The following is a 17,161-nucleotide window of genomic DNA, read 5'->3' on the forward strand; positions in this document are numbered from 1 at the left end:
ATAAACCATGCAATATCAGCGCTCACGACGCTATAGCGCACGAAAAATTTGTGATTAGCCGAAAGCTAAACTGTTCGGTCTAATGTTTTTCTGCAACGGAAAGCATCGAGGTTAACATTGCGGCTGATGCCCGGGCTCGGTGTACTTTGCGAGAGCACCCTAGAGAACCATGATTTGAATTACCCGTGTGAGTAAGACGGACCTCCCGGCGTCAGTGAATAGAAATTCAGCGGCCGCTCAAGCTCCGCCTTAAGAGTATCGAACGATAGCGGCTTGTGGTCTTGCTACACTCACTTTTGCTTCATTCGTGACGTCACGTACGTTTAACGTGATCGTTTACGCCTCTCTCACACATGCTCATCGACATACAGTCGTATGCTAGGTCATTACGTGCGAGACAACCCGTTATAAAGCCCGCGTTAACCGAGCCGCACGCATGCCTGCATGGCACGTCATCCTCCTCATCATCATCATCCGGATTATACCCACTGCAGGGCGAAGGCCTCTCTCATAGTGTTGCGAAGAAGATCGACAGTGGCGAGAGAGGAGCCCTCGCGCTAGGCCAGCCATTAAATCACCCTTCACCCTGTCGCCATATTTTGCCGTCTACTTGCTTGTTGCCCAGTTTGGTTGGAGGTGTGGTGTATACGTCTCTGACCCTCTCTGCATGCTTCCTATCTCTAAACGTTGCACCTACCATTTTTCGTTCCATAGCTCTCTGCCTTGTCCCCAGCTTGAGTAAAACCCTTTTCGTTGGCCTTCACGTTTCACCCCCATAGTTGAGTAAAGGTAAGACGAAAATGTTGTATACTTTGCTCTTGAGCGATACCGGTAAGCTGGTAGTCATAATCGGCAAGTAATTTGCAAATGCGCTACATCCCAATCTTATTCCCCCAGTTATTTCTTTCTCATGGTCCGGATCTGCGGTATACTTGTCCTAAGTCGACATATTCGCCTACCACTAGCAGTGCTTCGCTACCTATTGTAAACTGCTGTTCTTTCTCGAGACTCTTGAACATTACCTCAGTTTTCTGCATGGCGGGTAGCGTGTCTAATTTGGTATCCAAGGTTTTCGGGTTCGATTCTGATCTGAGAGGAGCTGCTCGAGTTGCATCTCCTGCCAACTCGGCCGTGTCATGTATGCAAACAGGCACACCGAATAATGGAGCAGGAAAAAAAGACGGGCAACATGAAGCACACAATCATGTGGATATACCGGCACATGAGGGAATCGACGGCAACGAGGCTGCCAACAGGATAGCGCGAGGGAATACTTTCCGGGCACCTGCGCCAGCTGCCCCAGAGCCTTCAACCCCTCTTACATACGGGAAACTAATACAATACTTCAAATTAGAAAAAAAAAACGATACGCAGAATCGCACAAAGACCTCAGCAGACAGGAGGCAGTAACCTGGAGGAACATACAGGCTAGGACATTCCCAAACCAAGCAAAGTACCACAAAATCTGGCCCGAAAAATTCAAAAATAACACATGCACTGCATGCGGTGAAGTCTCGGACGTCCTTCACATGATATGGAACAGCAAATAGCAATTAGAGGAATATATAGCTCGAGCGCTCAGCCAAGCGGAATGGGAGGCAATGCTGGCCCACACGGGTCTCTCTGAGCAGCACAGCCTGCTCACCAGGGCCCGGGAGACAGCCCAGGCCAATGGTATCCTGGACTGAGGAAACCACCCACGCTATTCCGTTAGACAATTAAAGTTTACCCCCTCTCTCTCTCCCTCTCTCTGTGACGCCTTACCTCAACTCGTCGACCAATAATTGCCCGACCATGTCACCTGCCAGCTGCACCTGCCAGCTGCACCTGCCAGCTGCACCTGTCAGTGGCAACTGCTCGTGATTTTTCGGTCACATTGGGTGCTACAACCTGTTGAATTATCTAAATAACGGGGCCTTTAACTCGCTCTGACGCATTAAAAAGATGCAGCGTTGTCCATATTTCCTGAAGTCCGTGATTCATAGCGCGCTGATTCGGCCCTCGGCGAACCTGGGCTGCGCCGTCCTAAAGGTGACATGCCTTAAGAGTAATTTCTTGGCTCATGAGTGGCGTGGACGGGAACTGTGGATATAGCTTGTCCGCACGAACTGTCAACAGAGAATAAACATTTCCGCCTTGTTCTGTCGCGTACTGCCCATACTGAACTAGATACTTCCGCGTGGTGCACGCAGACGCAGGAGGTAGCGGGAGTACGCCTTAGCTTAGATAGCGACCAACAAGCCTTAGTTTTTTCAATTTATGCGAGATCATTCGGTACTACGACATATCGAGTGGATATGTCTTTTTTAGAGCACTTCTTAAGGATATATCCCCAGGATCGCGTTGTGGTTGGGGGTGATTTTAACGCCATGCACACCAGCTGGGGATATAATCGCTCAGATGCTAGGGGAAGGCACCTTTGGCAGCAAATTGTCAGAGCGAAATTGACCATAGCCAACGACCTCCTCTACCCACTCGCTTTGGCCAGCACAAAGGTCAACAAGACACTTCCCCAGACTTGACACTAGTGTCTCATCCCAGTGAGATCTTATGGTCACGGGCTGATGATGTCATGGGCAGTGATCATTATCCCGTGGTGGTCTCATGGGCTCCTCGAAGGCGAAAGTCATTACAGCGACAACAAGGCCGTCGAATAGAGGAGCACGTCTCATGGGACGATTTCCGTAGGATGCTCGGTGAGGTGAACGTTCCCACAGGATTAGACGAGCTCATCACTCAGATCACCGATGCCAAGAAGAAAGCTACAACGAAGCTTTCAGTCAAATTTGATACCCCAAAGCCGGACTCTCACCTTTTGCGTCTGTGGAATCGTAGGCTTCGTGCTCTTAAGGCGTATCGCCGATCAAGCCGGACATCCCATCGGAGGCGTGCTCTCGCTCGCATTAGCCAAGAAGTTGAGAAGTATACTTTGCACCTCACTCTCCAAGACTGGCAGCTGCTGTGCCACTCACTCAATGAAAAAGTTAACTTGTCGAAGGCCTGGCACATATTTCGAGCTATCCTTGGACGCAAGAAGCCGATTTCCCCTGCCCAAAGTATGGCCCTGAAATTGAACGTCTCCCCACCAGAGTTAGCTATACAAGCAGGGAAGGTACTTTTTCCCCAACCTGAAAATGCGGATGCCTTGCATGCGGACCCCTTATCAGGTACATTAAACGAATACGACGTTCCCTTCACATTAGACGAACTGGAGGCAGCACGACTCCAATCACAATAGCGCCCCAGGACCGGATGGTTTAAGCTACTCAACACTTCTGAACCTTCCCAAGTCACACAAACTTGCCCTGCTGAAAGAGATGAACAAATACTGGGCCGACGGTGATCTTCCTCTTGCTTGGAAGAGGTCAGTGGTAATACCAATTCCAAAACCGGGCAAGCCAAGTCGAACATTACAAGACCTCAGGCCGATATCGCTGACGTCCAACCTTTGTAAGGTAATGGAACGTATGGCTCTAAGAAGACTTGAATGGTACTTAGACAAGTACAACGTCCTGTCTCCTATGCAAGTAGGTTTTCGTCGAGGGCTCTGCGCCCAAGATATTCTCAGAAGGCTTCATAACGACGTTATCGCATACCCTAGCAGCGCACAGCTCCGAGTGGTTGTTGGGGTCGACGTTAAAAAGGCGTTTGATTCCGTGCCCCACTCGACCATACTTCGCCGGCTACAGGAAGTGGGGATAGGCGGCAACCTCTACCACTTCGTGAAAGCCTTTCTTGAGAAAGAACCTTTTCAGTAATGGTTGGAGATACTCAGGGTGGTTGGCAACGCAACCAAGCAGGTGTCCCCCAAGGCGCTGTCTTATCACCGGCTCTCTTCAATATAGTTATGTCAGGTCTCCCGCCAATGCTGTCGTTGATACCCGGTCTCAATTTCGCCGTGTATGCGGATGATATAACGCTGTGGACCAATTCAGGGTCCCCTGCAGAGCAAGAACAAGCCCTACAGACAGGCCTCAATGCCGTCCATGAATACATCGAGAAGTGGGGAATGAAAACCTCTCCGGAAAAAAACGAGTATGTGGTTGTCATAAACGGCCCGCGGGTACGAGCCGAGGCAGAACGCAAACTTATCTCTCTTCATTTAGGGCACTCGGTTATTTGCCGGAAACCAACAATCCGTATACTAGGCATGCTTATTGACGAGGATGGAGGAGCCAAAAGCTGGCTTCATAACACGATGCTTAGCTGTCATCAGGCTTTACACCTAATGCGCCGCGTCTCTGCGCGTGGATGGGGAATCAAGGAGGTGGGGCTCCGTCAGATGGCATTAGCACTCATAACATCGAAAATCCTGTACGCATATCCGTACATGCGACTTAACGCGACCCAACGCCTTCAGCTTGAGCGAATCAATCGCAAGGCGATGCGCCTAGTTACTGGTCTTTCACAGTACTGCCCAGTAGTGAACCTACACGCATGCAGCAATATCAATGCCCTTCAGGATCTGGCAGAGCAGCAATTGCAAGCCCAGCGAGTCCGTCTCTCCACAACGGCGGCTGGCCGACAGATCCTGCAGGCATTAGGCTACAACGTTGACAATTTATAGCCACTTTCGTCCGCCGCCCCACCATGGGAGTTGATTGACTTAGTAGATGGTATACCATTACCAAAGAATATGAGTTCGGCTAATCCTCAAAGGCGCAAAGCTGCCGTCAAACGTCATAGGAAGATGTCACACAAGCTATCCCAGGAAGGAGCTATCCAACTACACACAGACACCGCTCAGTTTCAACACTGCGCAGCTATAGCTTGTCACGACTCTGTGTCAGATACCTCGGTAGTTCAACGGCTTTCCGAGGAACACACTGTTACCAATCTCGAACTCATTGCCATACGACTTGCCATTACTCGAATAGTAGCAAGACAGGATCGGGCTCCGTGCACCTACCATGTTTACACAGATTCACAAGCAGCGTACACTGCATGCCGTGCAGGGGGAGCAGACTATGCCATTCTGAACACTATTCGAACACAAGCCCGTCGCCTGAGAGAGGAGGGCTACACCTTAATTATCAAATGGATTCCTGCACACGAAGGAATCACTGGAAACGAAAAGGCACACCAGGCAGCGCGCGCAGCCGCTCTTTCCGCACCTTTGCCTGGATCCACATTCGTTTCCGCTTCGTGGCCCCCTGAGGACGTTACGCATCCGTCGTCGCCTCATATGGATAGGGCGGAGACATGGCATCGAGCACAACGCTATCGTCGAAGCACACTCCAGCACTTGGCCAACCCTGAGCAACTATATCGCCGCCCAGATAGCTCATTCCGGAGAGTGGAGACAGTACTCCTTCGCCGAGCCCAGACTGGTCAGCTTCTGTCACCCGCGAAGCTGCACCTCATAAACCCTCAGGTATACCCTTCTCCTCAGTGCCCGACATGCCCGGCCAGAGGCACGGCCGAACATCTCCTGTGGAGCTGCCCTACTTTTGACGCAGTACGGGAGAGAGCACTCAAGTCCCTGGGCGGGCTTCGACCTGCAACCCTGCAGGCATGGGTCGATCCCCCATCGTAAATCGGGCCATCAGACGCAACCCGGCTCTGGCGAACTTTTCTTTCTTACCATTCAGAGACGAGTGCCCGTGGTGCGGGAAGACCCCTACCCTGTACCACATAACATGGGAATGCAGCTCACATCAACTACAAAAAATTGAAAACCCAAATGAAAGACAGTGGGAGGCTTTGCTGGCCAGCTCTGACCCGGAGGCTCAGCTCTACCTGGTCACAAGAGCTCGCAAACTGGCGAAAGCCAGTGGTGCCCTGGACTGGGGGCGCCAACCGCTCGTCAGCCTCGGTTGAAGAGGCGAAGATCCCCGAGCAGTTAATAAAGTTCACTCACTCACTCATTCAAGGAAGAAGAAGGACCAGGTCATTACTTCGCGGAGCCGACCTCGGGACGACCCTACCTCGAGGAAGAAGTGGACACCGGTCCCTCATATCTATCCCAACCTTCACCCCCACCCATACCCTCACCCCCACCCTTAACCGCTCCCCCACCCCTACATCCATGAAGCAACTTAGTTCTGCCGCAAGGTAAACGCCTACAGTAAGCAGAAATAAAGACGTAATAAAAAAAAAAACATTTCCGCGACTGCGTTTAGAACCAGCGCCAAAACGAACAGATCAGTTTTCCATGTATTATTGCCGAGCCGCTCGTGACTCATGTAAAACTGCAACGCACTATTTCGTGGTGCAGTGAACATAGTCGTCTTCGTGAAGTTTCGTCTGTAGCGCTGCTTCATTTAACATATTCTAAATCATTTGGACGAGTGCGGCCAGGTCCGCTAGCACCTAGTCGGGAGAATTCACCAGGCGGCGTGACAGAGCTTGCAACGCTTTCGCAGCAGACTTATGGTGAATTTCAATCGCAGAGTTGGAGCACTTCCAGAGCAACGTTTCGTGATCTTTTCGAAGCAAACGCATTCCAAACGTAGTTCCGGAACGCGGATCGCGTATTCCAAACGCAGATATGGAGATCAATCGCCGAGCCAAGGTCGCTTCGTAGAGGAGTCAGGACTCGTCACTGACATCGGCGGAGCCGGCCGGAAGATTGCGTGACGTATCCCTTCAGCGAACCTCCCTATTTCCGTCATCTCGTCGTCTCCGCCGCGCTGGCTTTGCCCTCTGCGCTTTGTAGCAGACGATCAGTACTGGTTGCGGGCACCGTCGCTATGCATGGAAATATACGTCGCGAGCTCGAGAGCGAGAGTGGCCTCAGCTAGTAGAGCGACTGCTAAACTATGCGCGAAAGCTGACTGTTTGTTCGTAAATTAATTATTTACTATTTAATTATTCTTCTGCTTTGGGGGACTGAAAATGGTGCACCGTGACTTTGTTTATAACTTATCGGGTGCACCCGCGTTCGGCTATGCAAAGATGGTTAAAATAATCGCGTAGACTGTTCATGTCGACACCATGTCACGAAGAAGCGGGACCAACGTAGATCATTTACAGGTTTGAAAACAGACGCGTACAAGAACCGCAGGAAAACCTACTGAATGACGACTACTTCCTCCTCAGTTCGCAAGCGCCACCTGCTTGGCCGGAGAACGAGAGTTCCAAACGCAGTCAGAACGCGCTCTCTCTGCCGCATTCAGACGTTCTGCCGCGGAGCGTGCGGACCACTCTGGTTCCGCGATATTTTTGTAAGTGCATCATGGGAAGGGAGGGGGGGGGGGGGTTACTACACCTAAGTAGACTTAAGTGCGCCCCTAAAATTTTTGCCTCTTAACTCCTGCATAGGCCCGAAAGAGAAGTCCAAAAAAAGGTTACAGCTGGTATCGCGCTCCACCCACGAAAGCGTCGTCTTTAACCCGACTCGGTCGTTTACCTTTCTTTTTCTTTTTGCCGCTTGCAACCCCTTAGTAGCAGAGGATAGAGTGGTAAGGAAGACGTGCCGCGGTCTCCTGCCGGATCAAACGAGTGCCTTCTTCGCTGTGTTTGACGTCATCTGCGCTAAGCGATGTATGTGTGGGAACTCGGCCAATGCCCGCACTGGGTCACGGCGTGGCGCGAAATCAGATGTTTTTAAAATTACCTTTAAATTATCAGCTCGCTTTTGGGGACTTAATTGTACGCCGCATGCGCGCGCAGTGGCGTTTTCTGTTCACGTATTTGGTAGCCACTTCCTTGAGCCCCGTTCAGGGACCCTTTAGCGTACGTTCACAAGGTGCACATGGGCTCCGAAAAACAACGTAGTAGAGGTCTTCCATAGTTAAGATAAAAGCAGTGCTGCTAAACACAGGACAAGAAAGAAAATGGCACACACGGCGATTCATCGCCGTATGTGTCATTTTCTTTCCTGCCTTGTGTTTGGTAGCGCTGTTCTTTGAATAACCACGGAAACCTATAACTCGCCCACTCTGTCATTTTTAGTAGGGGGCTTCTGATTATTTGCACCGTCTTGAGTGTCATAACAAGAATCATTAGTTGTATCAACTATAGTTGCAACTTTTGCAAGGGAACTTCTAATTAACTATTCATAACGAGGATTACAAGTGCCACAGTTAGTCCCTGCTCCTGCAGTTCACCCCAGTTTCGACCAACATGTGCCGCCCCGATCTTTATATACGCAGATGAGAAGCGGTCCACTTCGGCGCTACTCCGGTTCCTGCGGGATGTGTCGGCGACGCGAGTCGAGCTCACACCTGACGCCCTGTGGGCTCTGCTGGTTCGCATCTCCCTCGAACCGCCCCAGTCGCAGCCGCTGCCCAGTCTCCGGCTGGTCAAGTGCTCCCGAGGTTTGGTGCCCGTGCGGCTGGCGCGCCTCTTCGCGCAGTTGTTGCCCGGTGCACGCCTGTTGCTCGTGTACGAGCAGAACGGCCGCTGCTGCGCCTACGCGTGCCCGGAGTCCGGGCTTCTCCACCACGCCACCGACAACGGCGACTTCGTTGTGCTTGGCAAGGCTGTCGGGGACTGCCGTGCAGCAGTGTGCCACGAGGGACAGCGCGCCGAATGCGCCCAGGTGCGTCTTCCTCTAGATACTACGGCAGGGAGCATAACCTGACAAGTTCACAACTTGACGAGGACCTCTTTAAGAGACCTTGACATACTGAGGGTAAAGTGGACTACAGCAGCTTATTTCTGCAAGAAGACTAAACGAAATCAACCCCTTTCCCGCGACTAACCTCCTGGATCCTCTACACTGCACCGTCACTTTTATTTTAGAAGTGACCACATTATAAGGTGAACCTTGTTTGATTATTTTGTTTTTGTCTTTGTTGCCTGAAGCCGCATTCTTAGCCCATATATGCAGTGTTTCTGAGCTTGCCCGTATGGCCTGACCGAGGAATAGGAAACAGGACGTGGTCGGGGGCAACCCGCCAGGAGACGCCCACCGCCCATGATGGATGACATCCGCCACGATCGCCGAACGTCCTCTGGGATCTACTTGTTTTTTTTTTTTTTTACTACGCAAACTTGTCGTCAGGCATATTATAAAAATTCATGTAAATTATTTTCCGTAAGGAACTGGAGAAGGCTCCTGCTCTTATCGGGATCAATTTGTTTCTTGAGTTTCTCCGCTGGGAAAAGTTTCCTGATCTCCTTCGGTCAAAACAAGATCAAGATTGCCAATAAGTTTCTGCTGTCCTGTATTAGAGAAATATAAACAGAAAAAGGTGTAGTTATTCATGAATGTAGAAATAAAGCGGCGGATCGTTACATCGATACACGCATAGCTACGTGAAACTGTCTTATTTCCATTTCTCCTTGATGCCCACAGTTATACCAATAAGCACATGGCTCTTGTGCATATCAGAATAACTTGAACTCTGCGTTATTTCAACATATAAAGAAACATTAGAATTACGTATAAATACCCAATTAATTTTATGAACCCTTAGCAGTGCCATTTAGAAATGCCCTCCGCTAAGCCATATGTACAGCACTAGTAATAGCACAAATGTTCGTAGCGCTAGAATTATAGGGAAATTCATGGGAAGCTTCATTTCACACTAAGAAGAATACGATACTTCCATTCCCTTGTTTCCCCCTCAGAACGAAAGGTACGCTCAGGAGCACATGCCAAACAGTAAGAAATTTAGAAAACTGATAGACGCTCAGATGGTCTCAGTCTGATAAGGGGAACTGCGTGTAGGTAGAATGCGCTTTAGTAGCGAGAGCTACGCTATGCTACCCAGCCGAGTATTTCGCCGTGAGCTAGGCCACTAGTGTGCATGCGCGGAAACCGGTGAGGACCAGCAGGTGTGCTGCTCATGACATCAGAGCTCGCAGCCGCCGCGGCTGCGTGCCGACTCCACTGCTTTGACTCCACTGAGTGTCTTTCAGGGCCTTCGCATCTTTGGTCTGTTCTCGGCTCTGGTCAGTTTGTGTGACTAGTCTTCAGATCCGGGCTGGGGGCTGGGCGGAGGTAGTTGCGGCTGGTCGGATCTGGACAGGAATTGGGCTGGGGCGAAGCTGCGCGACGATAACCATGGCCTCTCGGCCGATGGTCCCGGCATACGGAATGCGTCAACGCTCCAAGGTGAGAACGGTGATGACGTACCCCGCAGCTCCATCAAAATGTTTGGTGGCGACAAGCGAGAAGACGGCACAGCATGGCGACAGGGTGAAAGATGATTTTAATGGCTGACCTAGCGCGAGGGCTCCTCTCGCGCCACTGCCGATCTTCTTCGCAACAATATATGTCCAATGTTGGCGCAGGTGGAGGGCCAATTCGGTCACTAGGGTTCGGAGTGAAATCGGTGTAAGAACAGTCGGACCACGAGTATGGCTTTCAACCTCCGAATATGCGAAGGTAGAGAGATGGTGCGCTAAACAACGAAGATGCGGTGAGCCTGCAGTCCGCTCCGCAAATGCGTGATGTACGACCAAACGAGCACTACTGCATTTTGCCTTCGCGACCCTTGCATATAAGGTGCGTACTACATGAATGTTATGACGTCAAAACCGCAAAGCGATCCACATACCCCTGTGAAGGCGCTTGCTGGTTCTCGAATCATCCAGCCCCACCAAACCAGAGAGAACAAACTAGAGAGAACCAGAAAGAACGCGGAGGCATAGTTACACCCTGCGCAACAACCACAATGACTTACGGCCACTGTGCTTACGACGTATACCGCGATTCCATTTTGTCACGCATTTGGAGGCTGAATAAAGCTTCTGACAGCGAATGAAGGTCGGCGGAGTTACCCATGGGTCGACTCACTCAGTCTCACCCAAGCTAACGTTCAGACATGATCTGAGCTGTGAGTCCAGACTAGCATTCAGATCGTGATCAGAAACGTCAATGGGCTCACATTCAGATAATGATCTGATTTGGAGTCCGGGCTCAAACTCAGATCATAATCTGTGCTTTGTGATAACAATTTGTGCGCATTTTTTTTTCTCTATTGGCTGCCAGCATAGGGAAAGAAAAGTTTGTTGCCGTGACCAAGGACGCTTGAAGATGTGGCTGCCTGGCGATGCTTATGGGCGTTTGGAGAAGAGAATTGTGTGGACTGCATTTGCGCATTTCGCGCACGATGAACGTTGCACTGTTATAAAGCACAAGGTCGGCAGAGGCCTCGTCAAGCTTCTTTAGGATTTTTGTTTGCGCTTGCTAACGATCTGTGAGGGTAAATGTTGATTGTGTTTGGTAAGAATATGAAATCGCGCGTGGCGCTTCGCTCACATTATGATGAAACTGATTACGCAGGGCACGATTGGGAAGATCTGTCTTGGTGGTGCCAAAGATGATCAGCTATTGGAAACAGGTGACACCGGCTTTGTGGACAGCGAAGGCTACCTTGTTTTCACGGGTCGTCCGGTGCCAAGGATAGATGGCCACAAGGTGAGCTCCGTGACGTCATATTCGGTGCACCAAGATATGTGCACGCCGAATGAATTGACCCATTGCGCGGGCCGTGACATTGCATGGTGCCCTCAAAAACACGCAGTTCGTGGCGACCCTGAAACACGTGCGCTCAGCGGTGCGCTGTCGTGCCCTATCAGTATAACGTGGATAGAGGAAATGCTCCTCACACTAATAAGAACCCGATCTTGTCGCAAGAAACTGAAAGCTGGTACAGGCACGAAGAAGGGCAGCCTGTGCTCTCAATATGGAGGGAACACGGTGCAAATGACTCGCGTGTACTCTACTCTCATCAGCAGCTGTTTGCTTCAAATTTCTTATCGAGGTAAATGCTGCGACCATTCGTGCTTAGGCCGTCTCGGTTATATTTTTAGCGCTTTGCGTTCCGCCATAGTATAGTGTGTAGATATCTCTAAAGGTTCTTCGTCAACATATCTGGTCCCTCTAACTTATCAGAAGAAATTGAGAATCTTTCAGCGAACGCATTAATTGAGTACCGTTCCAGCAGCATAACCAGCCCAGTAATATTGGTAATGTACTGGCCCTATGTAGGGACAGGCACCGCGGACACAATCCCAATATTGGGCCTATGGTTTGAGAAGCTTGGGGTTGTGAGCAACGAGGTTCACTCTTGCATAAAGGCGTATACTTGCGTACAGGGATGCCCAACTTTGGACTGGACTTTCTGCTGACTCTCCCACTTTCACTCTTTTCGCCATCGCACTCCTCAGCAGTACATCATTCAGGCAGCCTCATTCATCTCTTTCGAAACAGCGGCATAATGGTTTACACAAGAGTGGGACACTTCCACTAAATGCTTCTGTATACGTTGCTATCGACGTCACCTTGAAAACAACACACTTTGGCGTGATTCCAGTATGAATGCGCGATCAAAGAGAGAGAGAGAGAGAGAGAGGAGAGAGAGAGAGAGAGAGAGAGAGAGAGAGAGAGAGAGAGAGAGAGAGAGAGAGAGAGAGAGAGAGAGAGAGAGAGGGTTAAATTAAGGTATTACGTATAGCGCATATACTGCCAGTAGCGATCACGAGGACAAGAAATGAACATATAAAAAGCCTTTTTTTTTTTTCGTTGCACAGCTCGTACCTGGTTTGTCGCAAAATCAAGCAAAATGAGCAAGCTAGGGATCTGGTTCCAGAGGAGGGCTGTACCCAAACGTTCCCGCGCATCGATTCTCCGATCGACTTTTCTTTCGTCTACTGGCGGATTATATAGTACATCGCGTGAAGGACGCATTACTCCCGCGAGGACGGGCGGTATCGAAAATGAGTTATATATGAGACAAGCTTTGCTCCCTGACAGGAAGGCGTTACATAACGCAATTTTGCCACGTTATACGTTGTATAGAAGCGATAGCGCGTCGAAGTATTCTTGGGGCATTGGGTGCTACCTCAAGCTGCATTATGCAGCTTTTTGCCCAGTGCCCCTCTTCCCACTCTTAATGTGTGTGGACAAATAAACTTTCAATTCAATTCAATTCAAGTAAATGCCCTTCCTTTGGCTGAAACGTGATAGGTACGAGGTTTAAGAGCGACTATTGTGGCCTTGTAATATTTCTGCGCCTACTAAATGTTTGAGAATTCCTCGGCGTAAAATTCAGCGCGTATAAAGACCGCGGCCATCCTCTGATTACGGTTGTTTTGTCAACCATTGTATGCCTCCGGCACTGTCGCACCACCCCAAGGCGCGGAGTTGCTAAACAATTTCACCGCGCTTCCGGGCCACAGCCATGCACTGTCACCTTTCACTGCTACCCACTCCGCACGAAACGCAGGTGGACTTAGCGATAGTCGAAAAGTGCCTGACCGGTATCTCCGTGGTGAGCGACGCAGAGGTGTGCTGGGAGCAGCTGAGCTCACCCCAGACCACCCTGGTGGCCTTCTTCTGGAGCGAGGTGGCGGGTGACCTGTCCGGTCAGCTGTACCATCCGTTGGCTTCTAAGCTTTCGTGGTCCCGGATGCCGGTGCTCTTCGACCTGGGCCCGCCGCCGAAAGGCCAGCGGCCGGACAGGCGAGCGCTGCTCAGGCAGTACGCCGCCGCCATCGAGAAGCTACTGCAATGCGGGGAGCCGAACGCGAAGCGTGGCGCGCCGGTTCTCGTGGCCTTGGCTCGCGCCCTCGACCTACCTGTCGCTCAGGTGGATGTGAACGCGAGCTACGCCAACCAGAAAGCGGGGAAATGCGCCGCATCCGCTGCCGAAGCCTCTGCGCTCCTGGAACACATAGGATACGAGGTGAGTGATGACGCTCATAGCTCAATCTCACTCCTAGCTTCAGAAGTATACCTTGCATGTAGGCATAACCGCGCTCACTTGCAGTCTGAGGCGTTTCACCCTGCAATTCGCACACCGAAGGCATTTTTATTAAGCACAACATAACGAAAAGTCACATCTTTGCAAACGAAATCTCTTACTTACTACTACCTTCCTATAAAGGATAAAAACAATTCAATGACAGATAAAGCAAACTTAGTACCTTATACAGCGAAATGATACGCGTATCGAAGAATTCTGTATCCCTGTTTCAAGAGCCAGTTACCTCCACCAAATGTTTGCAAACATACTTGCCGCGGCTACTAAATTCCTAACTAGAAGCCGCCATAGACATCCGTACTTTAACCCCATGGAAACTCTTCTGCCTTGTGAAATGTATTATTTAAACCATACTTTTACAGTGCAATTGTTTGCCTTCATTCCTGAACTGATTCCTTGCCACCTTTCTTCCAACACTAGCTTTCTAGGCGTTATTCTTGATTCTGCACTTAAATTTTCAGCCCCCACATCACTCATCTGAAAAAAAAAAAAATGACCTATGTTTGGCATCTGAGCTCTCATTAAAGCACGCCAATATTTTCCTTGTTACATTCTCTTATCTCTGTATTATGCTTTCATTCACAGTCGCCTCACTTACGGGATTGTCGTTTGGGGAAATACAACTGCCATTTATCGTCTGCACAGCATATACAAAATCAGGCCATCCGCATTATCACCTGCAGCACTTTTTCCACTAGCGCTCATCCCTTCCCTATCGAAAAAACCCTATGAGTCACAATAACCTCATACAGATTTCTCATACTGAACTCAAACTAAACTCGTATAAGTCTCATATAATCTCATACAAATATCATTCAACGTATGAGAAATATATGAGATTGTATGAGAGTTGTATGAGTTTAGTATGAGAAATCTGTATGAGGTTATTGTGACTCATGCAGTTTTTTCACTAGGGTTATTATATGAACAACATATCTTATCAGTCCACCAGCTCTTTCAGTATCACCTTGTAACCGCGTTCTTTAAGCTATTGAATAGCAGCTTGCATTTCCAGTTGGTTAATCCATTACTACTTTCGAACTATAACTCTACAAGATTTGCAGCGAATAACAATTTACTACTCCCGAAAGTTCGTACTAATTATGAAAAAATGACATCTTTTGCAGCCATTTCATTCTGGAACTCATTGCCTTTAACACTGAAAACTTATTCTTAAATGTGGGCAAGGACATGTTGAATTGCTGATGTTTTATATTTTTTATGTCTAATACCTGTGCCTTTGTTTTTGAGTAAAAATACTGATTTGCCATGTTTTGTTTATTATAACCTTTCGCTAACTTTGCTGTTATTATTTATTTTGTTGTAGTGATCTATCGAGGGTCCCGGTGCAGTCTTATGACTATGGGACCCTCGTCTGTATTTTTATGCACTTTGTAAATATGTTCAATCTAATAAACTTTCACTTTAAAAAAAAAAGAGGGGGGCCAGGGACCACCCAGTCAGTTTTTTCACTAGGGTTATTATATGAACAACATATCTTATCAGTCCACCAGCTCTTTCAGTATCACCTTGTAACCGCGTTCTTTAAGCTATTGAATAGCAGCTTGCATTTCCAGTTGGTTAATCCATTACTACTTTCGAACTATAACTCTACAAGATTTGCAGCGAATAACAATTTACTACTCCCGAAAGTTCGTACTAATTATGAAAAAATGACATCTTCTGCAGCCATTTCATTCTGGAACTCATTGCCTTTAACACTGAAAACTTATTCTTAAATGTGGGCAAGGACATGTTGAATTGCTGATGTTTTATATTTTTTATGTCTAATACCTGTGCCTTTGTTTTTGAGTAAAAATACTGATTTGCCATGTTTTGTTTATTATAACCTTTCGCTAACTTTGCTGTTATTATTTATTTTGTTGTAGTGATCTATCGAGGGTCCCGGTGCAGTCTTATGACTATGGGACCCTCGTCTGTATTTTTATGCACTTTGTAAATATGTTCAATCTAATAAACTTTCACTTTAAAAAAAAAAGAGGGGGGCCAGGGACCACCCAGTCAGTTTTTACGTCCATGCACTTGCTTGTAAACTGGCCAAAATAAATTAAATGATACGAATGATAGTCACCGATAATTACATTACTTACGCACCTAAAAAAGCAAAATTATACCTAAGACTTCATTTGTACCAACCTAAGTTTGAGCCATATCGCTATTTAATAAAGAGATTTATAAGTTGCTCATTACATCTGGATAACCCGGCCGATATGCATATTTGAGGCGTGCTGAGCTTACAGCGAAATGACAGGCCGAGCTTGCTTGTTCCTCCTCAGCCCCTTGCTCGGTGGTTGGTGGAGGCTTCCTCTCTACCTCCACTAAAGCTTCCCTCTCTATCACTGATCTTTGTGCGGTGGCGCCCTCACCCTGTCCTCTTCTTCCTCTCCTCCCCAAACGCATCCTCCGGTCGACCATCCGCTTCGACGATCTGCACCTTGCTTATCCGTCTTTTCTCTTCACCCAAGCAAAGTCACTGAAACTCTGAAAGTGCCGTAATCAGCGGAAAGCACGGTCCAGCGCAGCGAACGTGTCCGCTAGGCACAGCGCTTGATGCAAGATATTCTCCGCAACCGGCGTCTTGATTGGTTTTTGCGCAAAAAGTTCCGAATGAAAATATTGCTACATGACACCGGAGAACTGCTTTAGATCAGGCATTGAGAAAACGCTCAAACCTTCGTACGGCAACTGCATATATAAGCAGTCGCTCTGTCGGCTCCCAAGGCAGACGCACGTCTGATACTGCCGAAGCACGCCGTTTTAATAGGCATGCAGTTTACGTTGCTTAAAATTTGAAGTGTTGCTTAACATTTGAAGTGTAGAAAGATTTTTTTTCTTTATGTTCGCTGTTACCTTCCTCTTTTTTCTTTTTACACCACGGGAAGTGTTAAGGACTTTGAGAACCACGTCCACCGGTGTAACTTCACGCCCAGATGGCTCCTCGACAGAGCTAACCTGCGGTTACTTTTAAGGAATGGAGTCCAGATTCAGCTGAACTTTATTCGTAATATTCGTTAAAGTTTAGGATTGGGGACAGTAAAAGAAATAATAAATTAGTATTGCAGTGTTGCATTTTATTATACGCCACAGCTTTGCGAGTTATACGCCGCAGCAGAAAACTGCTCACCTCTGCCGCCATCGGCATGATTATGCGGTCGCTCAGATGGTGAAAAGGCCGCCATGGAGGCTGTAACCACATCTACTCCAATTGATTACAGTAAAGACAGTGGTTTTTTGTTATTATGACACTAACTGCAAGCTAACCATACATGGGCAAGCATCCTTTTATACTACTTGCATATCCTTCGAACTATGGGACTAGAATGGTATATCTGTTTTCACAGCAGTCGCTTGGTTGTTGTGGTTGCTGTGACACACCTTTCTTTTTCTGAGGGTTGGTTGGTTGGTTTGTGAAGTTTAACGTCCCAAAGCGACTCAGACTATGAGAGACGCCGTAGTGGAGGACTCCGGAAATTTCGACC

General features: G+C 48.6%; 1 protein-coding gene across 1 annotated transcript in view; it reads left to right on the top strand.

The window, feature by feature from the left end:
* Positions 1 to 17,161, top strand: part of LOC146190893 (uncharacterized) — a 42,062-nt gene that overhangs the window by 11,569 nt on the left and 13,332 nt on the right. Inside the window, exons 4-6 of the mRNA XM_084601279.1 lie at positions 8,097 to 8,485; positions 11,180 to 11,314; positions 13,125 to 13,583. Coding sequence (XP_084457405.1) covers positions 8,097 to 8,485; positions 11,180 to 11,314; positions 13,125 to 13,583 — 983 coding nt within the window. The remainder of the gene's footprint in view (positions 1 to 8,096; positions 8,486 to 11,179; positions 11,315 to 13,124; positions 13,584 to 17,161) is intronic.

Source organism: Amblyomma maculatum, chromosome 4 (assembly GCF_055883805.1).
Source record: "Amblyomma maculatum isolate TAMU_Amacu chromosome 4, ASM5588380v1, whole genome shotgun sequence".
Classification (NCBI taxonomy): Eukaryota; Metazoa; Arthropoda; class Arachnida; order Ixodida; family Ixodidae; genus Amblyomma; species Amblyomma maculatum.